This window comes from Mustelus asterias, chromosome 4 (genome assembly GCF_964213995.1).
Source record: "Mustelus asterias chromosome 4, sMusAst1.hap1.1, whole genome shotgun sequence".
Classification (NCBI taxonomy): Eukaryota; Metazoa; Chordata; class Chondrichthyes; order Carcharhiniformes; family Triakidae; genus Mustelus; species Mustelus asterias.
The window spans coordinates 104,496,353-104,523,027 of NC_135804.1; the positions used below are offsets into that span (position 1 = coordinate 104,496,353).

At 42.5% G+C, this 26,675-nt stretch overlaps 1 protein-coding gene across 2 annotated transcripts in view; it reads left to right on the plus strand.

Annotated features, from left to right (window-relative positions):
- The first annotated feature begins 411 nt into the window (after window positions 1-411).
- The window catches only part of shroom4 (shroom family member 4), a 125,495-nt gene continuing 99,231 nt past the window's right edge, over window positions 412-26,675 (plus strand). For both annotated transcript variants that reach the window (XM_078211509.1, XM_078211511.1), the window contains exons 1-2: window positions 412-677; window positions 16,755-16,906. In XM_078211509.1, the coding sequence (XP_078067635.1) occupies window positions 552-677; window positions 16,755-16,906 (278 nt within the window). In that variant the 5' untranslated portion in view covers window positions 412-551. The remainder of the gene's footprint in view (window positions 678-16,754; window positions 16,907-26,675) is intronic.

Below are 26,675 nucleotides of genomic sequence, written 5' to 3' on the forward strand. Positions count from 1 at the left end.
CTTTCATACAGCCGGGACAGACACAATGGGATGAAAGGCCTCGTTCTGTGCTGCATGATCCAATGGTATAGAAACAAAGGAAATACAATGCAGAGGAAAATATAGGTATAAAATACACAGAGCACAAACAAGTCTGCACATTCAGTGAGAGAAACGTTGTATCATTTATTAAACTGGAGATCTGGCTATACTAGGTTGTAAGAACGAGAACCCTTTGAAACTAATCATTTCACAGATGTCTTTGGGATTGCAAACAAGTAACGGGTTAAAAACCACACACTAACTTCCCAAGAAGTAACAGTGAAATCCCAAATTCCCAAGTCCCGCCCTTGCGCTGCGTTGGTTTGGTGCTCACATTTTGCGGGGAGAGGTGATTGGCGGGGCTGGATGTCAATCTAAGAGGAGGCGGTTGGGGAGGGGAGCGGTGGTGGTGGTGTTGGGGGAGATGCGAGTCAATGTCATTTCCGTAATGGATGTACTGTAGCAGTTAGTGGGAAGAAGAAAAAATATCAATGGGAATGTGATGGAACTGCGAGTAATCAGAGGAGATTATGGAGCGCAGCAGAGAGACAGCCAGCATCTACCAACACATTCATGTGCAGTTGCAAGGAGGAGCTCCATGGGGCTTCACCATTAAAGGGGGGCTGGAACATGGAGAGACCCTCACTATCTCAAAGGTAAAAAAATTAGGAAACTAACGCACCCCCTCCCCCCTCGAAAATGTCCATTATTGCTGCATAAAAAAGTGCCAAAAAAGTTGGCTCCTTCATTGTTTGCTTGTGTTTTGATCAGTGACCCATTTCAAAGCAGAGGAAAAATCCCAAGTTTTTATTTTAAATTTCAAATCGAAATGTGAAGTGTGCATAAATAATTGGGGTCTTAAATGATCAGCGTGCACTCGTATCTCCCCAACAATTGTTTGCAATTGAAAGGGAATTTGGGAAATGCAGTTTAAATAACATTGAAAACAAACTTAAACTTTTTGCCAGAATTACTTGTGAAGGATGTTGTGGGAAGGATTAAAAAAAAACAAAATATGCTCAGGCGAGAGGATATTTTTTCTAAGTAACTTTTTTTTCTGAGGGTACTGTGGCGTTTGAAGGACATAGTTCCCAATTTTTAACTTTGCATTTTAAAATAGCTGTGCTGGGGCTATTGCAGGGAGCTTGTTTTAATTCCACCTTGGGTTTGGTGTTTAGTGCCCCGCGGGCAGTGGAAAGGTTTGTTTTGGAGCACAGGGAACAGAGAGGCACCGGCAGGAACGGAGGGTTGATGTATTATTTGGGTAAATGATTAACAGTCCTCTCCTCCAGCGAAACTCGCCCCTAGCTTGTATTCACTCTCTACTGGAGAAACTGCACGGGGATCTGTATGGAGCAAATAAAGTAACCAACGGTACACTGTGGCTCAAAAGAAGCTGTCACGATGTTGCTTTACTTGTAGCAAGGAATATACGCAATTCGACTTTTAATATTTATACCTTTTTACTGCATTGTTGCTGATTAACCCGTCTCTCCCCCCCAATGTACAGAAATGCACGGTCCTAGGTTCAATTTCTCCAGTGTACTGATTTCAACTGAACAGTAATGAACCATTACAATCCTTCTTTTAGTACTTGTCGCCAGACCACGAAAAGTCTTTACTTTTGGGCGGGTGGGGAGCCATGGAAACAGGCCATTCGGCCCCTCGATCCTCCGCCAATCAATAAGATCATGGTTGAACTGGTTGTGGTCTCAATTCTACTGTCAGCCCCCAACCCAACCCCCAACCTTTGATTCCAGTGTCTACCAAAAATCTGCTTAACCCTGCCTTGAATAAATTCAGTAATTTAGGTAAGATTATTCGTCCATCATCTCGAGTTCAAGAGAAACCACTGATATTTTGTTGAGGGAAGGAATTTGATTTGATTTATTATTGTCACGTATTAGCATACAGCGAAAAATATTGTTTCTTGCGCTCTATACAGACAGAGCATATCGTTCATTGAGAAGGAAACGAGAAAATGCAGAATGTAATGTTACAGTCATAGCTAGGGTGTAGAGAAAGGCCAACTTAGAATGCTTGGGAGCCTCCTGTTGTTAGTATGAGCAATTGTTGTTACAGGAGAGGTGACTTGGTGTTTTTTGGGAGGGATGGGGGGTTCAGTGCGGTGTGGTGTTTCAGAACAGAGGCACATGGTTTATTGATCTTGTGCTCTGCTTTCCTCTGTCCAATTTCAATGCTGCAGCTACTTCTTTGAGTGCTTGCAACTAACGTTTTGATTTGATTGCGGGGTTGAGGGGAACAGGGGAAAGGGTTGTGGAAGAGTGGGAATTAACTGGCTGCATGTACACCGCGGCAACCAATCCTAACACATCACCACCTCTGCTCATCCCTCAGTTGCCCCAGATTTGTCATGCGGCTAGTCCAACATCCAGTAGTGGGTGTGCAGAATTTTCCTCCGATGAAATATAGGAAAGAAATGTCTTTGGCCCAAGCATCCACCTTCATTCACTAGTTATCATCTTCATTCGCTAGCTTCTGGCTTCACAGTTCTCCCTGTGACTGTTGAGAATCAGTTGGCATATTTGCAGGCTCCATGTCCTATATGCTTCTGAGCTGAGCTTTCGACTGTGTCTCTACCTAGATTGCCTGTCTGAGCCGCTGTTTAGGTTCAAATTTAGAGGAGTGCAGAAATCTCAGAGGGGTTCTGTGGCTGGAAGAGATTAGAGATGGGTAGGGGCAAGGAGGGATTTGAAACCAAGGATGAGAATTTTAAAATTGAGGCTTTGCTGGACTGTGAGCCAGTATAAGTTAGCAGGCACAGAGTGATTGGTGAGTGGGACTTATTGCAAGTTAGGAAATGGATAGCAGAGCTTTGAATGAGCTCAAGTGCAGAGGAGGAAGATGGGAGACTGGCTAAGAGAGCCTTAGAAGAGTTGAGTCTGGAGGTAAAACAAAGAAATTGGTTTTAGTAGCAGAAAGAGTGAGATGGGAGTGGAAATGGGCTGTGTTATGAGTTGGGAGTAGCTGCCTGGGAGAGTGGTGGAGATGCGTTGCCTCACATCCTTTAAAAAGTACCTGGATGAATACCTGGCACGTGATAACATTCAAGGCTATGGGCCAAGTGCTGGTAGATAGGATTGGGTGGGAGTTCAGGTGTTCCTCGCATGTCGGTGCAGATGCAATGGGCAGAAGAACCTCTTCTGCACTGTATGATTCTATAATTCAATGCTTTATGCAGAGGAACAGGGGCCCAAAGCTCAACTCAAATAAAACATAGATTGCAAACAATCTGGTTCAGCTTCAGTCAGTAAAGGAGATGAATGGAGGCGAGGGAACTGAGTTTGTACTGCGGGCTGAAAACAATGGCTTTGGACTTCCCAACATTTGTTTGGAGGAAATGTTTTCTCATCCAGTCCTGGATGTTGGAGAAGCAGTGTGATAAATTAGAAGCAGCATAGGGGTTGAAACATGGTGGTGTGAATTGTTTTCTCACTTTGTAAATTGAAGTGACTTATTCAGGGGAGGCGTTGGAATTGCCACTGGAATAGTAATCCAGAGACCCAGGGTAATGCAATGAAAATATGGAATTAAAAATCTAATTAAACCATTGTTGATTGTCATAAAAATGCCATATGACTCACTAATGTCCTTTAGGAGGGGAAATCTGCCATTTTTACCTAGTCTGGCCTACGTGTGACTCCTGATCTACAGTAATGGGGTGACTCTTAAAAATGGCCTATCAAGTTCAAGGGCAATTTGAGATGAGAAATAAATGCTAGCCCAGCCATTGGTGCCCAGATCCCATGAATGAATTTAAAAAAACACATTTGGTTAAATAAAACCACCCAGGATGAACATAACACACTGTAATTTGCTCCCTTGAACTGGCACCCACCCACCTGTATCCTCATTGTCTTTGGATAATGGGCAAATGAATATTGTTGTACTTTGATGTTTAGATGACAACTAATGAATCATGTTTTTAAAAAGCAAAGCTGATAGCAGTGAAAGATCAACTCAACAGTTTCACCAGATTACACTTAATTTGTGAATTGAGAAATTGGTAATTGGCTTGAGTTTTCACTAACCTAATGCTGTTATACATGATTGAGGATCTGCAAAACTTCCAATGATAAAGACCCTTTAGTGATAAGATCAGATATTGTATGAGTGTTATTGCAGGATAGTTGGTACTGGGTCCAATGGCAGTTTAACAACTAGATTTGTTGTTGGTCTGGAACTGCCTGTTATCAGCTGCAGTCTTTGCTAATTTCCACTCTTTTGTTTTTCTTTCCAAAAATATATGAGGCTTCCAGATAAAATAGTGGAAAATCACACAATGTTGAAATACCCTTTTGGATTAGTAGGCATAGTGTAAGCAGATAGGGTGTACTTGTGGGTGAAACTATAAGCAGGTTGTTTGCCAAAGACCTCTTACACTTTTCATAGACTTGGATTAGAATATTTAAATCAATATAGATGAGAAAGACAGGACCAGAAAAATGTTTGCAATTTGTCTAGCTGGGCTAACAAAAAATCTCCTAATCACACTCTCAGCCTCCCTGGATAAATGTCCAACATTTGACTTGATTTATTATTGTCACATGTATTAGTATACAGTGAAAAGTGTTGTTTCTTGTGGCCTATACAGACAAAGCATACCGTCCGTAGAGAAGGAAAGGAGGGGGTGCAGAATGTAGTGTTACAGTCATAGCTGGGGTGTAGAGGAAGATCAACTTAATATAAGATCAATCCATTTAAAAGTCTGGCAGCAGGGAAGAAGCTGTTCTTGAGTTGGTTGGTAGGAGACCTCAGACTTTTGCATTTTTTTCCCAATGGAAGAAGGTAGAAGAGAGTATGCCCGGAGTGCATGGGGTCCTTGGTTAAACTGGCTGCTTTTCCAAGATGGCGGGAAGTGTAGACAGAGTCAATGGATGGGAGACTGGTTTGGTGATGTTCTGGGTTTCGTTCATGACCCTTTGATAACATGTTTGTTACCTTCTGCATAAAATCATGAATCTGCCTATGTTCCTCCTTCTAAGCTTGAGCTTATTTGTAAAGTTGTGATAAACTGTAATATTCCTGGAGTTCAGTCATTTTGTTCTGTTGAATGCAATTCCCTCTGAACCTGCTCTTGTCCAAAAGTAAACAAACCCAGGCTTTCAACCAGGTTTCAGAGCTCTAATGCCTTAAACCAGATGTCAGTTTACTTATCTCTTACAGATGGCCTCTGGTATAGTGACTAGAGGAATGCAGGAGGGAAATGAAGGTGTGACGCTGGAGCATTTAGTAAGGACGGGTGGTAAAATACGAGAGGGGGTGTAAAGTGTCTCCATACATGAGCTCAGTTTCAGTCTGAGTCAACATGTCAAGGCTGTGGATGATGAGGATTGTGTTTGAGGAATGAGATTTTGGAGAGCTTTCTTGTTTTCTTTGTCTTTTTTAATTTATTCTTACAGTAGCTGAAAATTCTTATTTTCGAATTCGGGATCTTTTGTATAAATTACATTTATTATAACCTGATTGCATTTATCCATGGATTGTCTTGTAAAAAATAAGGACATAATCTGAGATTTTAAAATTTGTATTTGTGCCCCCTTTTACATTTTATACCTGTGGCTTCACTGAAAAACTTGCGCTTTGACCATTCCACTGCACCCTCCGCATACCCACCGCCACCACCATCCTGGGCAGTGCCATGGGAGATTGACTAGTTACTTATAAAATTAAATAGGCTGATCCTGATTTTTTTTTTCAATGTTTTGGAAGAATCTCATATCATGTGTTTTTCTGGACCAAATACCTTTGAAATGTTAGCTGTTGAGCAAAGCCACTTTCAGGGGCCTCAGTGAAGTCTTCAAAAAAAGAAACATAAAAGCTTCCTTTGTGAGGTGAAATAATGCAACCTCTGGCCAAAACATGCCTTTTTTTGGAAATGGTGTTAATGTTACACACAAGAATTTGCACACTTAATAGAGTAAAAAATGCAAGGATTTATGAGCCATTTGGATTGCTGATGCGCATGGATTTACGGAATAGCTAATTATGACCGCTACTCAAACTGCAAATCCCATCTTGCAGAAGTAATTTAATCTAATTATTATTATTCTATCACCCTGGCTTGTTACTGGTGGGTAAAAGTGTAGGATGGATATTTGCTTACCAGGCCCCTTTGGTAACCCTCTATTTAGCTAATTGCATCTGTTCAACTTTTAAATTTTTTTCCTGGAATGTGAGTGTCACTGACAAGGTCAGCATTTGCTGTCCATCCCCAATTGCCCTTGAGAAGGTTGCAGTGAGCCACCGCCACCTTCAACTGCTGAACTTCATTTGGTGTAGGCACACCCATGGTGCTGTTAGGGCAGGAGGTCTGGGATTTTGACCCAGCGACAGTGAAGGAACACCATTATATTTTCAAGTCAGGGGCAGCATGGTGGCACAGTGGTTAGCACTGCTGCCACACAGCGCCAGAGACTGGGTTTAATTCTAGCCTCGGGTTACTGTCTGTGTGGAGTTTGCACATTCTCCATGTCTGCATGGGTTTCCTCCGGGTGCTCCGGTTTCCTCCCACAGTCCGAAGGTGTATGGGTTAGGTTGATTGGCCATGCTCAGTTGATCCTAGTGACGGGGGATTGGCAGGGTAAATGTGTGGGGTTGCGGGAATGGAGCCTGGGTGGGATTGTGATTGGTGCAGACTCGATGGGCCAAATGGCCTCTTTCTGCACTGTAGGGATTCTATGATTCATATGTGGTTTGGAGAAAAACTTAAAGATGCTGCTGATCCCATGTGTCTGCTGCCCCTGTCCTTCTCGGTGACAAAGGCTGGGACCTGAATGTTGAAGAGTTTTTGACGTTTTGGAACAACAGGAAGCTAGGAAAAAGTGATGGAGTAGCTCTGTTAATTAAGGATGGCATTCGTTGAGTGCTGAGAGAAGACCTTAGCTTGAAAGAGCAAGATGTAGAATCAATTTGGGTACAGATGAGGAAGTCACTTGGGGAATAGTCTACAGGCTCCTGAATAGTAGTTATACAGTAGAGCAGAGCATACAGGAAGAAATATATGGAGTGTGTAAGAAAGGTACTGCAATAATTATGGGTAACTTTAATCTACGTGCAGATTGGGATAATCCGATTGGCCTGGAAAGTAAGCTCACTGAGTGTTTCCAGGACAATTTCTTAGAACAGCATGTTCTAGAGCCAACCAGAGCACAGGCTATCCTAGACCTGGTAATGTGCAATGATGTGGAAATGCCGGCGTTGGACTCCTTACAATGTGCGATGAGACAGGATTAACCAAATGTCTCATTGTAAAGGAACCCCTTGGTGACAGTAATCACAACATGATAGAATTTCAAGTCAATTTGAAATGGATAAATGCAGATCCATGTTTAGTGTTGTTTTTATTTTATTCCTTTCTCAAAGTTACACAGCCAATGAGCAGAGTGAACAGGGAAAGCCCTTGATCTATCTCCTTGCTTGCTCCAAAGATCAATTCAAATTGAATCCAATTCATGGTCACTATAAGAGAGGCATACTAAATCCAAGCTTACACCTCATCTCAGGCTTGATCCTACGCTTGATCTTAGCCAAAGATACAGTACAAAACATTTCAAATTGTTATAGTAGTAAAGTGCAACGATATTTACATTTTCTCCATAGATCAAGCCGCACTCTTGAGGTGTTTCAGTTCAGTAATGAGAACATTGCATATATTTTGTTGTTTTCATTACAGACGGTCAAATTCTTTACAAACTATATACATCAGTCATGTTGCACTCGGAGGTTACAGTTACATCCGGTTGGTATTAAACCATAGGGGCTTTGCACAGTTACCAGCCCCTTAGTGTACATTGGTTGAAAGGTCTTGCATAGTGGCCTTTCCCCGTTGCGCCTTGGTGGTAGCTGCCCCAAGTTTGAGTGTGCCCATCGGCACATATTGTATAGGCCTGGCCCATACCCTGATCCTGTGCTGCAGAAGCCACCAGAGCTATCATCAACTTCATCTAGATATCCAAAATGGATCATGTCCGAAGGGCACTATGCACAAATCTCTGGATAAGGGAGGAAGAAATGTACCCAATGCCACTCTCATCCTAAAGGCTGCATTTATGTGTGGCTGAATCCAGCTGTGCGTAGATCTTTGGTACACAAACACCAAGTGTCACTACATGCTGAGTTTCGCCGCTGTTTGGAAGGATTGTTCTGGTCACACTGCAGCAGAATGCTCCAAGCAATTGGGCCATATTGTATCACCTGTCCCTTGTGGAAAAACTATTTCAGAAAAACACCTTTGACCACAAAGCGATCAAGCAATGGTCTTCATGCGATGTCCTCGAGCCCTGATGGAAAGGAGATGGTGGACCCTGTCGGATGGTTTCCTGAGCGGACTGTCAGTCGTTTGGCTGAATGCCTCAGTACCAAAACTTTCAAACAAGCTTGGCTGATGGTGAGAAGGGCACTGCGTCAGATCCTTCATGTACGTCTGAAATCTCTGCGCCACTGCACGTTGCCCTCAAAGTGGTTGCGGAGGGAAGAGACGGTCGTGCACACCTTGTGGAATGTGCCTTTGCAAAGAAGGTCTGGTGCAAGATACAGTGGTATTTGTCATGGCTCATCCCAGGCAGCTGTGTCATATAGGACTCTGCTCCATGGGCTGTTCTCAGGGATGCACACCGAAACAAACATCAACTGCTGCTGGGGGGTATTCAACTCACTGAAAGATGATATTTGGTCCTTGAAATAGTGTAGCAAGTAACACAGTTCTATAAACCAGCACAGAAAAGTTGAATAGTAATAAAACTGGATCTCTGCTTCCTCCTGAGGACCCCAGCATCACAGATGCCAGTCTTCAGCAAACTTGATTCGCTCTAAGTGATGTCAAGAAATCATAGAATCTACAGTGCAGAAGGAGATCATTTGGCCCATCGAGCCTGTACCGACAACAATCCCACCCAGGTCCCATCCCTGTAACCCCACATATTTACCCTCCTAGTCCCCCTGACACTGGGGCAGTTTATCATTGCCAATCAACCTAACACGCACATCTTTGGACTGTGGGAGGAAACCGGAGCACCTGGAGGAAACCCATGCAGACATGGGGAGAACGTGCAAACTCCACAGATAGTCACCCAAGGCCGGAATTGAACCCAGGTCCCTGGCGCTGTGAGGCAACAATGCTAACCACTGTGCCACCGTGCCGCCCGTGCCTTTAAATGATTGAAGGTGCTGGATACTGCAAAGGCGATAGATAACATTCCAACAATAATGCTGAAGACCCTGTCTCATCTCCAGGGCACAAGTCAGGAGTATGATGAAATAATCTCCACTTAACTGGAGGAGTGTGTCTCCAACAACACTCAAGATGCTCAACAGCATCCAGGGCAAAGCAACCTTCTTGGTGGCACCTTATCCACCACCTCTAACATCCATTACCTGCACCACTGATGCACAGTGACATCAGCGTGTACCACCTGCAGGATGCACTGCAGCAATTCACCAAGGCTCCCTCAGCAGCATCTTCCAAACTCATGGCCTCTGTGACCCAGAAGGACAATAGAGGGTTGGAAATGCCACCACCTGGAAGTTCCCCGCCAAGCCACTCACTATCTTGACTTAGAACTATATTACTATTCCTTCACCCTCACTGGGTCAAAATGCCGGAGCTCCCTCCCTAACAGAACTGTGGGTGTACCTACAACACGTGGAGTGCAGCGGTTCAAGAAGGCAGCACATCACCGCTTGCTCAAGGTGGGGCCAATCAGAGGGGGGCTCAGGAGGGCTATTTGGCCTGAGCCTCAAGCTCAAAAGAGAGCCTCCTATTTAGACACTTGTTCATTTTTTGGCATTTGATAAGTTTTGTAACTTGTTTATTGATCAATTGAGCAAGTGGGCTGATGAATAGCAGATGGAGTTTAATTTAGGTAAATGCGAGGTGATGCATTTTGGTAGATCAAACCAGGGTAGGACTTATTCAGTTAACGGTAGGATGTTGGGAAGAGTTACAGAACAAAGAAATCGAGGGGTACAGATTCATAGCCCCTTGAACATAGAGTCACAGGTGGAAAGAGTGGTGAAGAAGTCATTCAGAATGCTTGTTTCATTGAATACAGGAGTTGGGATGTCTTGTTGAAGTTGTACTGGACATTGGTAAGGCCACACTCGGAATACTGTGTCACCCTATTATAGAGAGGATATTATTAACCTCGAAAGAATGCAGAAAAAAATTACTAGGATGCTACCGAGACTTGATGGTTTGCGTTATGAGGAGAGACTGGATAGATTGGGACTCTTTTCCCTGGGGCATAGGGGTGATTTTATAGAGGTCTACAAAATAATGAGGGGCATAGATTAGTTAGATAGTCAACATCTTTTCCCAAAGGTAGGGGAGTCTAAAACTAGAGAGCATAGGTTTTAGGTGAGTGGGGAGAGGTACAAAAGGGTCCAGAGGGGCAATTTCTTCACAGATGGTGGTGAGTGTCTGGAACAAGCTGCCAGAAGTAGTAGTAGAGGCGCATACAAGTTGGGCCGAAGGGCCTGTTTCCATGCTGTAAACCTCTATGACTCTATATGCACTTAAGGAAATGATAGAGGAAAAGACAATTTGCTGTTCCATATTGTACATCAGGCAGTGTCTGCATAGCCTATCCTACTGGCGCCTGAAGGAGTTTGAAAATATGTGCATACGTTAAGGCAGCAGGGCTAGCACATTGCTGAAGTTGTCATATTATTTGCTCTCAGCAAATCTTTATAATGGATTGTTTTTCAGCATAAAAGGCCTAAGCCAAAACAATTATTTTAAGAAATACTTGGACTCTGGAGTGTTTCCTAATATCACAATTGCATTGCATATTTTTGTCAGTTTTCCTGCATCAGTGGCTTCAGGTGAACGCACTTTCAACGTGTTGAAGCAGGTAAAGAACTATAACCGTTCAGCTATGGGACAAGAGCATTGAATGGTGTCTCCATGTTTAGTATCAACAGTGACATTGCACAAACTGGTTCCTCAATAATTAGTGCATTTGCACAGAAAAAGCCCATTTGTTAAACTTTTAAAAATCAAATTGTCTTTTTTTTGGGTGCCTTATTTTGTGTTCATGTATCTTCATTTTTTTATTATGACTGGGGGCCTGAAAAGTGGCCTGGACCTTTCTGGCTCTCTGCGAGGTCCTGCCTCAAGGGCAAGTAAGGATGGACAATTAAAAATGCTGACCTGGGAGCAACCCCTGGGTCCCATGAAAGTTTAAAGAAGAGAACCAAAGTGGTTATCATCACAGGAGAAAATCATCCCACGTATTTATGTCAGCTCTGTACTGAGCAATCTCAAACCAATCCCAGGGAATCACATTCTCATAACCTTGCATCTTCCCATACTTCAAATCTTACCTATTTTTTCCCATACAGGTTGCAATGAACTCTGAATCAGTCATCCATGTTGCAAAGCATTTCATCCTTAAATAATTCTATGCAGAAATATATTTATCCCAACCTCCTTACTTTTAGCAAAAATTCTTAATTGACTTGCCCCCATCACTGACTCCACCGTGTTAAGAAACAGTAGTACCTAAACAAAATGCAGTTATCAAAGACATTTCTCATAATCAAAAACTTCTATCCATAAGTAAGCCATGAGCAAGGTTAGTGTGCTTGCTGTAGGTTTAATAGTCACTCTTTTTAATATTTTTTGCACCAGTGATTGTACAGGCTATTCACCAGCTTGTCTCTTTTGCCTTTTCCTTTATTTAATGTTCGTATTTTTGTTTTGATGAACGTTGTGTTCTAGAAGTCAAGATATCAGTGGAATACAGGGCAGAGCATTGTTAAGTTTTTAACCTGAATGAAATTTACTGACTGAATGTCATGGATAAAAATAATTCAATTAAATTGAAGCAAAATATATACAGCAGATGATTCAAAATACTATCCCTTGGTTGGGTGCTGCTGCTTGTCTTTGGAAATGGCATGTGTCTTAATTGTATTTTCAAGGATTGTTCACTCATAGGATCCAACATTGTCACCACAGCTGGACAACAAATGGTTGAGGAAAACAAAGCTGCAGAATCCGAAAGTTTAGTGAAGAAAGATGGGTTAATGTGTAGCATGGTTCCTTTAAGGGGGCGTTCCCTGGCCCCTCTGGAGTGTTGAGGTGGGAAGCTGAACCAATCCAGCACAAGGGTGTGTAACCCGGGTCAGGGAGGAATGTTGTTCAGTTGCATAGTTATTCTGTCTTGACACTATTAGTGTAAATGCTTATTTATCATTGGCAGTAAAGGTTCTGTTGCTTTGAGCCACATTGAGTCGCCTTAATTTATTACAATTAACAATTAAAACCATTATCTGTATTAGCTTTAGACAAAGTTGGTATCGTCATAATGTGTTTGAATGACTTGGTTCATGTGACCACAACAGGGGTTTGCTTCCAGGAATATAAACAGTTTAGGAGGATTATGACCAGTTTCGTTGGCAGTGTCAGTGGCCAATCCTCAGGTAAAAGAGTTGGGAGAAAGTTAGAGTTTGTATCTTTAGCTTCCTATCTAGCTGAGACAAGTTAAATACAGTTAAAAGAAACCTGAACTGGTAGTTAGATGGAAGGTGAGATCTCTTCATAGTACTAACTGAATTCTGAGAATTGCTACTAAGAAAAGTGAACTTATCTGCAGTGATAGTGGGATATGCTTTGTCGATTTTCATGGAATGATTTACACTAAATAAACACTTGTAAACATGATGCTGTTCATTCATGCAGGCAAAATTATATTGGGCAGTGCAGGTAAACTTGTGCGTATTGGAGGCACGAGGTCCACTCACAGGACTGCTCACTGATATTGCACTTGAATATCTAGTGCAGAAGTGAAAATTGTAACAAATGTAGGTAGTTAGGGTAAAGGAAGATATTTTTGTCAGAACAGGAGCAAGCTGATAAATTATAGGGAACGGTTAGCACGGGAGGTGGATTTGGGAGAGAGAGGGAGAGAATGAGATTGACTTAGGGCAACTGTGAAATTGGAGGCAATTGGGAGACAAAGGTTTCTGGAAAGTGATAATCTATGAAATGATGCCTGATAGTAGGATTATGGAACAGAAGGATGCTATTGGTTCTACAAGCCCATTCCGGCTCTCTAGAACGATCTGGTCTATCCCTGAGGCCTTGCAAGCTTTCTTCCTTCAAGTACCCATCCAATTCCCCTTTGAAATAATTGATCTTCTCGACTTCCACTGCCCTCTTAGGCAACAGGCATTGCACCTCATTGCCATTCTGCATAAAGGATATTCTTCCTCACATTCCTTGCCCCAGACTTTAAATGTGTCAAATCTGTGTCCTCTAGTCTATGTACAATTAGAAAGAAACGTAGAAACCCTACAGCACAGAAAGAGGCCATTCGGCCCATCGAGTCTGCACCGACCACAATCCCACCCAGGCCCTACCCCCATATCCCTACATCTTTATCCACTAATCCCTCTAACCTATGCATCCCAGGACTCTAAGGGCAATTTTTTAGCATGGCCAATCAACCTAACCCGCACATCTTTGGACTGTGGGAGGAAACCGGAGCACCCGGAGGAAACCCACGCAGACACGAGGAGAATGTGCAAACTCCACACAGACAGTGACCCAAGCCGGGAATCGAACTGCGCCACATAATGGTATATTTGATAGTTGGCCAAAAATTTGGGTAAAGAGGTCAGTTTAAAGAAGATGGAGTGGTAGAGATAGAAAGCTCAGTTGGCTGGACAGCTGGTTCGTGATGCAAAGCGATGCCAACAACACAGGTTCAGTTCCCATACTGGCTGAGGTTATTCATGAAGGCCCTGCCTTCTCAATCTTGCCCCTTGCCCAAAGCATGGTGATCCTCCGTTAAAATCACCACCAGTCAACTCCCCCCCCCCCCCCCTCAAAGGGGCGTGCAGCCTGTGGTCATCTGGGACTATGGCGACTTTTATTCAACTTGAGGAAATTTCTTCTCATCTAATACTGGATAGCAGATGAGCAACCTGACAATTTAGAGACATTGGGAGAATCGAGAGAGGTGGTGATGAGTTAGAGCTGGATGTCATCAGCATAGCTGGGCAGACTAATGTTGTGCTTTCAGATGATGTTGCTGAGCGGCAATATGTAGATGATAAATGGGAATGGGGCAAATAAATGTCTTTAGGGGACATCAGAGGTAATGGTATGGGGGCGGGAAGAAAAATAATTGCAAAGAGGCCTCTGGCTATGATTAGATAGTTAAGAAGGAATCAAATAATTGCAGTCCCATGCAGCTGAACAACAGTGCAGGGGTAGAGAGGAGGATGGTGTAAACAACCATGTGAAAGGCTGCAGACAGGCCGAGGAGGAGGAATAGTTTTCCTTTGCCGCAGTCACGTAGGATGTCATTTGTGACTTTGATAAGAGCCATCCATTCTGTACTATGGCAGGGGTGGAAACCTGATTGGAGGGATTCAAACATTGGATTTCTCGGGAAGATAGAAACAAATTTGGGAATCAACCATACTTCTGAGGACTTTGGAAAAAGAGGGTGAGGAATAGGGCTGAGGGAACAGGAGGTGGTTGTTAAAGGCAGTATGAGCTTTGAGAGGCATGAGGAAAGATGGGAAGTGAACTAGAGAAATATGTGAGTGCAGGGAGCTGGTGGGCAGAGGCAGTTGAATGGACATTCCCAATCTTCGTGATAAATAAAACCATGAGCTCTTCATACTTATTGAGGGAGGTGAAGTTGGAGGAAATGGGAGAAGAGGAGTTTAAGACTGGTTTACAGAGGAGGGAAGAGAAGCTTGGGATTTTCCTTGTTCCAGGATGATTCAGGAAAAGTGATCAGATTCAGCAGCTGAGGGCAGGGCCTGATACTGCTTAATCTGATCCAGCCAGATCTGGTGATAAATGGTTAAACCAGTTGTCCACTGCATTCATTCAGGGCTGTATCCCTCTGTCTTTAGGGTGCAAAGATGAGGGTTGGGAGAAGGCTGCAGAAATGTTGTGGTGGATGGAGTTGGTATTTTGAAAGTGCAGTAGAAAGTTAATTTTGGGAATAGCTTTTTTTTCCAGCGATGGGTAAAAGGAAGTGGGATTGGGGCAAAGTAAGGTTATGTGGGTGGAGAGCGATTATAAAGTGATTGTCGATGGCTTTATCTGTAATTGATACGAATGGCCGAGTGAGATGTGAAGGTCAAAGGGTTGGCTGGGAATGTGGGTTGGGGAGTTTACATGGAGAGAGAGGTTCAGGGAGTTTAAGAGGGCAGTGAACTCTGAGCAGAGAGAATATGAAAAATTGTGATGGAGATTGAAATTGCTGAAGATGAGAAATTGTTTATGCAGTGGCTGAGGGAGGAAAGCACCAGAAATATCTGTGAGAAATGCTATTGTATTTGGGATGGTAATAGAGAATGAAGATTTTAAACCCAGAATGATTGGACAGTTCAGAAGCCCAGAGAAGGAAAAAATACCTGAGGAGTGATTCACTGATGAGCACCATACCACCACCATGATGGTCTTAATGTCGAGAGAAGGCCAGAGGCCTGGAAGGGCTCCAGGAATTTTTGTGAATTGAATCATCAAACTAAAAAAGGAAGCATGAAGATAGGGATGACAGAAAAAGAGCCTTGGATCATGCAGAGTTTAGAAATGTCATGGTCGGAACATGGGGAATGAAGCAAAGGTCCTTGTAGAGAACAGATTATTTGGAGTTAAAGGAAGATTTTTAGCTGAGATGGTGAAAATTCAGCAATTTGAAAGCTGGAACAGCGAGGTCAGGTGTGGTAATAGGTTTGAAGAAAGAGATAACAAAGAGGGTTGGAGATGGCTGGGACACTGACTTCAAGCACTTGCTGGAGCTTCATCTTAACACCTTGAAAATTAGCAATGGTTAACGCAACAGATCAGATAAAAATTAGCTGTTAACATCTAACTGTGTTAAACTGAGGATGAAGACTCTGCTGCTGGAAAGAGAGTTTAAGAGCGCATGAAGGTGATCACATAAAATGCTATTGAATTGGCTGGAGAAGATTGAAAATGGATTTGTGACATACTGTCACCAAGAAGTGCAAGGAACAGCAATAATATTGAATAGGCTGAAAAATGCAAAGCATAATCTCAATGTGAAAGGGAACAGATTATTTTCAAGGATTAACTAAATTACCAGCCTTAAAATCACATAGGTAACTGATGTAGAAATGGATTAATGAAGACCGTAAGAAGTCTCACAACACCAGGTTAAAGTCCAACAGGTTTATTTGGAATCACAACCTTTCGGAGCACTGCTCCTTCCTCAGGTAAGGAAATTGATGAAGGAGCAGCGCTCCGAAAACTCGTGGTTCCAAATAAACCTGTTGGACTTTAACCTGGTGTTGTGAGACTTCTTACTGTGCCCACCCCAGTCCAATGCCAGCATCTCCGCATCATTATTAATGAAGACAGTATGACGATAAAAACAAAGTACTGGGAAAACTCAGGTCTGGCAGCATCTATGGAGAGAGAAACAGAGTTAACATTCTGCATTCTATCGACTCTTCTGCAGCATAGTATGAAAATGGTTGGGTTGCCTGTTTTGTAGAGAACCAAGATTGAACTTGTGACCTTCCTTAATGGTATTGGTCAGTACCAGGCACTATATTTAATCTGTAAACCACTTTTCAAAATATATATTTTTGTTTCAGAATGTTAATTGATGTCTTAAGTAATGTTAAAAATTACTCCGCTACGACTGCACTCTTGTGTAATTCAGCTGCTGTTGAAAGTTGTAAGACTCATTTGCATTTTTTAAATGTACTTTCAGATTGAGGACGGAGGCAAAGCTGCTTTGTCGAAGAAACTTCAGGTTGGCGATGAAATTGTAAACATCAATGGCTCCCCACTGTATGGCTCAAGACAGGAGGCACTTATCCTCATTAAAGGATCTTACAAGGCATTGAAGATGGTGGTGAAACGGTTAGAAATCAACCCAATAATTATTAAAAGACCTCAACAAATTGTGTTCCGTTTCAGTGAAATCTTCAAATTTGAGTTTGTTTCTCAGAACTAACAGAAATGCACATGCATCTCCTGGGGAGGTGCAATATGCAGGCTGCCATTTTGCGTATAATTCCCTTTTATGAAGTTCAGTTCCACTGACATGAAAGGGGCCAATAATTTTTGGTGCCTGTCCTTCTACCAGCTCTTCCGGTAACAAAAGATGTATCTGTGATTTTGTCATTTGGTGAACTTGCTGATTTTACCTTGCGTTTTCCTTGGGGGATTGTAACCAGGCACAATTCAAATCTTGCTGATGACAGAAATCCTGGCAGTATAGTGAACTGTGAGGAGAATAGTGAAAGATTCCAAAAGGACATAGGCAGGTTTGTGGAGTGGGTGGACACGAGGAAAATGAAATTGTGGGAGAAAAGTGTAAAGTGGTATGTTTTCGTAGTAAGAATGAGGAGAATTAATGTAAATTAAAGGGTACAATTCCAAACTAAGCGCAGGAGTAAAGCGATCTGAGTGTACGTGTTCAAATCATTGAAGGTGCGAGGACAGATTGAGAATGCTGTTAAAAGGCACATGGGATCCTAGACTTTACAAAGAGAGGCAGACGCCTGGAATTTTGCTGAGTTAGGCCGAATATGGAGACATTTAAAGCTGGAGGGTGGGCCCCAACTCCACATTTCCCATCCCCATTTCCGGCAATTTTTACTGGCATAGGATAAGGGTGAAGATAGCCAGCCCACACACAGCACTCTCTTCCTTGTCGGCTCCATTGCTGGAATGGGCAGGTCAAACCCCCTAAAATTTTGATTGAGCCAGGCCTATTTTGCTGGGGGAGAATGAAGACATGGAAGGGCCATGGAGGGAAGTATGTAGTGGAGCTGGGGGCTTGAGGGCCTGAGAATCTGATCGTCATGATTTGAACTGTGGCAATGTCGCAGTAAAGGGAGAAATATCTTTTAGCTGCTGGATTGAAACATTGGGGGGGTTGCTCCTTAATGAGATGAGTTTGCGAATTATCCCTACTCTTCTGTCATTTTCACGAAAATCTGTTCCATAGAATACAAAAGCATGCAGGTTATGGTGAACCTTTATAAAGCATTGGCTTGCCCTCAACTGAAGAATTGCATTGAATTCTGGGCAGCATGCTTTAGGAAAGATGTAAAGGCTTTTGAGATGATGCAGAAAAAGTTGATGAGAATATTCCCAGGAATGAGGCTCTTCAGTTATGTTTATAAATCGGGAACACTGGGGGCTCTCGTCTGTGGGGAGGAAGCAGTTGAGAGGAGCTTTGATAGAGATGTTCAAATTTATGAGAGGTTTAGACAGGAGATGGGGAGAAAATGTTCCCAATGGTAGAAGGGCCATGAAGGGCAGTGGAACTAGCTGAGTCGTACTTGTTGAGAACTGACACAGACATGAAGGATCTAATGGCTTCCTTCTGTCCCAGAACTGTATTATGATTCTCTTCCATTGGCTGAAGGCAGATCCTCCAGTTGTGCTAGTTAGCCATTTTCTGTATTATTTTCATTCAAGGGACATTGACATAACTGGCTATGCCAGCATTTATTTCCCATTCCTAACTGCCCTAGAGAAGATGGTGCTATGCTGTTGCCTTAAACCGCTATTATCATTGTGTGGTAGGAACTGTTAGGAAAGGAATTCCAGGATTTTGACCGAGCAACAGTGCAGGAGTGGCAATATAGTTCCAAGTCGGGATGGTGAGTGACTTAGAAAATGTGCTGGTGTTCCCATCTTTTGTCCTTGTTGTTCTAGGTGGCATGTTTGGAAGTTTCTGTTGATGAGCTTTGCTGAGTTACTGAAGTGCTTCATGTAGATTTTAAGGGCATTAAGTCGATCAAACTCCTTTCATTTTGATTATTTTGCCTCACTTCTGAATCTCCAGAAATTTGTCAAATCTCTAAGTATCAGGAAGCCTCACTGTATTGAGTACAGCTCACTTTTCTGATCAGGTAAGGCTCGGCACGCAATGGATTGCCAACAAGACGAAGCTACTGTGTGTCCGTGGTGGAGCAAATGGATGTTGAAAATGGTGGATGGGTGTCAGTCAAGTGGGGCTGCTTTATCCTGGATGAGGTTGAGCTCCTTGAGTGTACTCACCAGGTAGATGGAGAGTATTCCATTGCACTCCTGATTTGTGCCTTGTAGATGATGAACAGCCTTTGGGAGTCCGGAGGTGAGGTACTTTTTGCAGAATTCCCAGCCCCTGACCTTGCTTTCTATGGCTGGTCCAATTCAGTTTCTGGTCAATGGTAACCCCATTGCATGTTGATAGTGATGTTGATATTTTCTATTGCACCAAGACTGACATCCTCACAGCATGATGTTGCCTGGTACAAGAAATGAAAATGAGGGCCATTTAAGCCAAAAGAAGGCAGGCTGAGATCTTGACTTCTTTCTTTGTCTTTGTGTACTGTGATGAGCAAATAGATATGGACAGTACTGAAATATGGAGAATGCTTGCGGGTTGGAATCTTGTGAAGTGTTTGAATGTGTGCATGAATTGGTGCCAGTGCGACATAGGATGGAATTCTTCCATTTTGAGATTGTGCCATGGTGGGGATGGGAATGTGGAGTGTTTCCTGCTATGGCTGGCGGGAAAACGCACCCAATCTTATTAATTATGCACCTGGGTACTTTACGCCACATTCAGTGGTGGGGCAGGCCTGGTTGGCACATTGTCTGCTGTTGTTTGTGAGTGCCATATTGAAATGATGCCCATTGTCACTGATCCACCATTGAGGAAACAAAGTAGACCACCTGAAAATAAAGAACAGTCTCTGGGAGCAACCCGAGACTGGAAGGTGGACCTCTTGAGAAGAAAGCTGGATCTCCAGGAATATTTTGTGGCTGGAAGATGGACCCCCTTCCAGGTCACCTAATCTGCTGTGGTGTTCCAGGGATGCAGACGGTGTCCATCCTTGACTCCGGAGACAATCTTCAGATGAGTCCCAACATCCGCACAATGCATTGTTCTGAACTTGTTTCACACCGGCATCATGGAGAATCTGGCATGTGGGGTTGGGCCTTTGTCTGCATCCCACTATCAGAATGTAAATGAGGTTCCTGCCAGATTCTGGTGGGTTTTCTGACCTGCCAAGGCATGCACCAGTGGAAGATCCCGCTGTGACTTACTGCTGGCATGAAACCAATTTCTAGACCTTCTGCCATATTCTTCTCCGATGCCCACCATCAAACATGCCAACAGGGGCTTGGGGAGAATTCTGCCCATGGACAGAACAGCTTCCTGAGTGCAACATGCATCAATTGAGAGAAAACGAGCATCTAACACAATGAGAAACTTGAAGTTTGCTGTATGTGAGAACGTATTGTTGCAGTGCAAGTTTATTAATTTTTCTAGTTGGTAAAGCTATCTGTAAACAGACAGGGGGCAGACAATACTGCTGCACTGTGAGGCAACAGCATAGACACTGCAGGTGAGTTTCATTTCCCTGACTGGCGGAGGGGTCAAACAAAATCTTTGAGTAAACAATGGTGGACTGTATTGAGAATATTTTTGAAAATAAAAGATTACGCAGTGCAGTACTGAATTTTCTGTTGATTTAATTTTAGTTGCGATTGCCATTATTCTAATAATTGTGTGACCTGAACAATAAGATGAGTAAAGGTTGCTTTATTAATCACTGAGTTTGGAGAATCCCCATAATAAGGATATGTGTGGCACAGCCAAATTTTTAAATCAACTTACTGCAGTATATAGTGATGGGATATGGGCTCACATCTGTTATCACCTTATCCAGCACATTGTACTTCTTCATCACAAGAAGACGCTGGATGGAAGGCTGGGAGCAGATGATGTAAGGCATGAATTTGCCAACAAGTTATTTTCACAATGCACTAACCCATTGTGAATAAGAGTTCCCTGCATGGCCTCTCCCAACTCTACTTTTGTAAATTTGGCCAGCGGTGTGACTCAATGTGCAGCCTCTGTTTTTCCAAATCTGAATTGGTTTTCCTGCCCACCCCACTTCACCATTTCATGGCACAACTTCAGCCACCATCCTGTTGCATTTAGAATTCACTTACTAAATCCTGTTTCTTGCTACACCTCTTACTTCTGCGTCCCCTCCAGTTGCAACTCTGTATTCTCGGATTCCCTTCAAATTGTTTTGCGTTTCATTATATGAGCGTGTTGTTGTGATTTGCAATTTTGTTTGTAGCAAGATCGTTTTTTTAAACTATTTCTGGCTTTGTTTACACTCTAGATATTAAGAAATCCACAGCTTTCATTATTGGTGAATTGTCAGTGGGACAAAGTCAAATTAGTTTGCAAATCAGTTCTTGGGCTGGGTTGATATTGTATTCATGATGTGGAGATGCCGGCGTTGGACTGGGGTAAACACAGTAAGAAGTTTAACAACACCAGGTTAAAGTCCAACAGGTTTATTTGGCTTTTGCTACCAAATAAACCTGTTGGACTTTAACCTGGTGTTGTTAAACTTCTTACTGTTGATATTGTATTGTCAGCTAAGCCAGTTGCTGCAGCAAATGCCAGTGGACACTGCCTGTAAAGGCCGCTAGTGATGGTGCATTATGCTCAATAGGGGGCCACCTACCACAACTAAAGCTGGCTAAGCTGGTGGCTGACCTATATTTTACTTGACCCAGGTGTGGTGCTCGTTCTCTGCATTTGGCAGTGTTTACTTACCACTCTATGGTGATTCTCATCTAATGAGCAAATCTTTGCGTTTAAAGTGTTCTTTTTAATAGATTTGAAAGTCACTTGTTACTACCCCACACTGTCTCACACAGTAATGAGAGTTTGATTCTTGCTCCGTGATAAATGAGCTGATTTTGGTCACATCTACAATTAAGGAATTACAATTGACTTTTCTATCCTTAACTAAGAGGAGACAATTAATCAGGTCTCTAATCGTTATTCAGTGATCTCCGTTGGAAAGCTTGTGTTCTTGTGGATTTTGGGCAAGATCTGGATCAGTTGTGATGTGTTTTGCAGTTCCATAACCTGTTGACACTCCCTGCCCCGGCCGACACGTGAATGGCAACTTGTACCTTTGGCATTGAATCTTGTGCTTTGAGGGGAGGAGCAGAGATCATGGGTGGCAAGGGTAAACATCATTCTTTGCTTCTTGTAATGCAGTTTGAAGGGAGAAAACCTTCTGTCATATCAAGTGTAGGTATGTTGTGATAGAGTTCATAAAATATTTTTTAAGCAAAGGAACAGTTGCTTGTGAAAAGGAGACAAAAACTGGGGAATTTGCAGAAGAGTGGAACTTGACGGGTTTTGTGAGTGGCAAATGCTGGCACAGACTTGATGGACTAAACTTTTCATATTGCAGCATTCTGCAGCTTTTTATTGGGGAGCTACTATTTCATAGAGAAGTTTAGCAATGTAGGTACTGGACACAGCCTAGTAAACAGTAAGTGGATAATGCACTCCTTATTCAGTATTATACTTAGACAGTGTTTTTATACTTAAACTGGCAATATATTCCTTACCTATTGTAAATGGTGATTTTTAATAATATGAGGGTAATTATGCGCTGGGGGAGATAGCATGATGTGGAGATGCCGGCGTTGGACTGGGGTAAACACAGTAAGAAGTCTAACAACACCAGGTTAAAGTCCAACTAAACCTGTTGGACTTTAACCTGGTGTTGTTAGACTTTGTATGGAGATAGCTTGATCAGGAATTAATAATGTGTAATTAATGCTTTTTCAATGTTGTACATAGGAGCATCTTTACCAAAAGTAAAAATAGTGAATACTATACCCATGTTTGTTATGTTGAAAGTCATGTTTGTAAATGGTTGGAGGGGCTAAAGTCATCTCATTTCAGTGTGTTTACTTATTTGAATTAATTTGTGCTGATGCAGAGAACTGAGCTTGAGCTCGTAATGAAAATCTAGTCTGCTGACTGCAGTGGTCCTTTAAGAAATGAATTTAAGGCAGTCTCAATTGTGCTTTGAGATGTGCAAAACTACCCGTAGTGTTGCACTATATTGGCAAGCTGATTCGAAGATTGGTTGGCGGAAGAAGTGGTAAAAAGGTGACATTTCTTCATGAGGACATTCTTTTGTGATGAAGGTGAAGGCATGTTATTGGGCAGAATGGATTCCTGGACTCAAACAGGTCTGCTGGATGCTGATATTGGCAAAAATGTCTCATACCTCTTAAGTGACAGAACTTGGTTAGCACAAATAGTCACCAAAATAAAGATGTTACAAAATTAGACACATGTGAAAAAATTAAACAAGTGTGATCTTTCTTCACAGATGCTGCCTGACTTGCTGGGTATTTCAGGCATTTTCCATTTTTGTTTCAAGGTTCAACATCCACATAATGTTTTTGTACTAATGATTTCAGATGCATCTTTCAGATGCTTTTCCATGTCTTTTAAGAATTTTTCTTCCTGGGTGAATGGATTACTGTGTTTATTGTTGAGAAGGTAAAGGGGGAGGTAGTGGAAGCAGATTCGGTGGTGACTTTTAAGGGGTGGCTTGACAAATTCATGAATAGAATGGGAATAGAGGGATATAGTCTATGGTCCCCGGAAGGGTAGGGGGTTTTAGTTAAGTCGGGCAGCATGGTCGGTGCAGGCTTGGAGGGCCGAAGGGCCTATTCCTGTGCTGTAATTTTCTTTGTTCTTTGATATATAACAGCAGAGAAAAGAATAAATAATTGAAATTAGAAGTCAACTTGTGACCCAGACTATTCGCAACCTGGATGTCATACCTGATGCTGAGGTGAACTCCCAGTGACATGTCCACGTCATCACTAAGATTGCCTATTTCCACCTCCTGTAACATTCACCTCCACCCCTGCCTCAGCTTAACTGCTGCTGAAATCCTCATCCATACTTTGGTCACCTCCAGACTTAGCTATATCAACGCACACCTGGTTAGCCTCCGGGTTCTATGCTCTGTATGTTCCGTGCGTCCATTGCCCCTGTTGATGATGACCTACATTGGCTCCCAGTTAAGCAATGCTTCAATTTTAAAATTCTCACCCTTGTTTTCAAATCTCTCCATTGCCTCTGCCCCACCTTCATAATCTCTTCCAAAGCTGTTAATCTCTGATAAATCTGCAAACTTGTGGTTCTGGCCTCTAGAGCATTCCAGTTTTAATCATTTTGCCATTGGTGGCCTGCCTTTGATTGCACAGTCCCCAAGCTCTGGAATTCTGTCTCAACCTTTCAGTCACTCTGGCTAACTTTCCTCCTTTAAAACCTACCTCTCTAACCAAGCTTCCAATCATCTGACCAAATATTGCCTCATGTAGCTTGGCGTCGAATTTTGTTTTATAAAGCTCATGTGAAGCACCTTAGGGTATTCTATTACATTAAAGGCGATACGTAAATACAAGCATTTAATTTAGGATAGCACTGATACTTAGCCAGGTTTCAGTTGTGCTGGAATAAAGTGGGAGTTGCTTCATTGCTGTGACTTTGAAGAATGTATTTCTTTCACAATCAGACCAAGAGTTATTTTCTGGTTTGCTGTGGTAACTGGGCTGCAGGTTCTGCAAGGAGTGCCTAATTTGTTCTGCACAATTACAAATGGAAGATCATAGAAAAAATGTGATTTAAAGGGGTCAATCATAGAATAATACAGTGCAGAAGGAGGCCATTCGGCCCATTGAGCCTGCACCCCAATCACAATCCCACCCAAGCCCTATTCCTGTAACCCCATATATTTACCCTCGCTCGTCCTCCTGTCGATACCAAAGATATATTCCAGGAAAATTATCCTTTTTTCATTACCCAGGATCTTTGTTGTTGCAGCTGTACGTTTACTCCTGTCTGTTTTTGGATGAAGAAGGGGAAGTTCGGCTCTTTTTCTCTTGAACAGAGTGGTTCAGAATCTACCACGTTGCTAAGTATTAAAGTCCCATAGAGGCTAGGTGGGTAAGGATGTCAGATTTCCTTCCTTAAAGAACAGTAGTGAACCAAATGGGTTTTTACCACAATCTGATAGCTACTTGGTCACCATGACTGACACTAGCATTTTCTTTCTGACTTATATTTCTCAGATGCCAAGGTGAGATTTGGTGGATTACTAGTCCAGAAACATGACCACAATGCTACTATTCCTGGGTGTGTTGCTTGCACTTAGCAGCAAAATACTTATTACTGCCCATGTATTTTGGTATAAATCGTTTTCCCTTTTCCCCATCCCCCAGACTGTATCCAAGGTATCATTCTCATTGTTATGTTCATGATACCACTAATCTGAGATCAACAAAGGAGCAGACTTTTTAAAAATTATAGTTTGGGTGTAGAAGGGAGGTGATATCACTTGGCTGGAATAACTTGCAATCCCTTTAAGATCATTGCATTCATGGGAATTTCTGGCAGCTGAGTGACATGGCTTTCATTGATTTATGATTTATTATTATAATATTCACTTCATTCTTTGCTTTCCCAGGAGCTTATGGAGTTTTTTTTAGTTTTTTTCATAGCCTGCTTGTCTTCCTCTGTATTAATGAATTATACAGCTTTGTTGAGGCATGATTCAAATATTTGCAATGTGCTATTGCAGTATTTAGGTATCGCTCCAATTGAGCATATCTTCGCCTTTTTCCCCGCTTTATTCTTTCTTATTTAGGGGATTTTCACAGTAACTTCACTGCAGTGTTAATGTAAGCCTTCTCATGACACTGAAAAATAAACTTAAACTTGTTCTTCAGAAGGTACTAACTTATGATGAAGTATGGATTCACTTGGGCCTGTGAGCCAAGGCATTGTGGGGTGGCAGACAATTTGTCCATGATTACTCATGGAGGAGAGAGAACCTCGCTGAATAATCTCTTCCACTTGGGATGCCGAGGTCAGTTGTAAGATGCAAGTTCTTGCCTCAGTTATATGGGGCTGCATCTCATGGTAATGTTCTCAGGAGAGGAGGGGGAAATCTAAGGTATTTGAATTAGATAAGCCAACACAAAAGCTGGTGCGGAAGGGACAGTGTTCTGCAATATCTTTTTCAGTTATGGTAAAGCTAGCAGAGCATTAGCTCTAATATCTGATCTTTGATTCCAACGTGAATCTTCTGAAAATCAGATCTCTGTTCCAGTGTACTTTTGTTTAAGATTCCTAAATGAGATATAAAGCTTAATTTTGTTTGGCTTTTGAAGGCATGAGGCCTTCTTCAGTGATCGCATGAATCTATTTGGCAGTTCCTTTGTTCAATTAATTATATTCCTAATTTTCTAGTAATTAATTCAGTAAATGAAATTCAAATTGATTTTAATTAAATTGGGAGCATGGTGAATCAAGCAAATCTCCACTTTGTTGTCTGTTCTGTGCTCTACAAACATTGAATTTCCAAGTATTTTACTGGGAAACCCTCTATGGGTGGCACGGTGACACAGTGGTTAGCACTGCTGCCTCACGGCGCCAGGGACCCGGGTTCAATTCCTGGCTTGGGTCACTGTCTGTGTGGAGTTTGTACATTCTCCCTGTGTCTGAGTGGGAATCCTCCGGCTGCTCCGGTTTCCTCCCACAGTCCAAAGATATGTGGGTTAGGTTGATTGGCCATGCTAAATTGCCACTTAGCGTCAGGGGACTGGCAGGGTAAATACGTGGGGCTATGGGGATAGGGGCTGGGTGGGATTGTGGTAGTGCAGATGCGATGGGCTGAATGGCCTCCTTCTGCACTTGTAGGGATTCTATGATATTTTCTCTGACTGAGGAGTCTAGAACTAGAAATAACATCCTGCAAATAGTCCAACATGA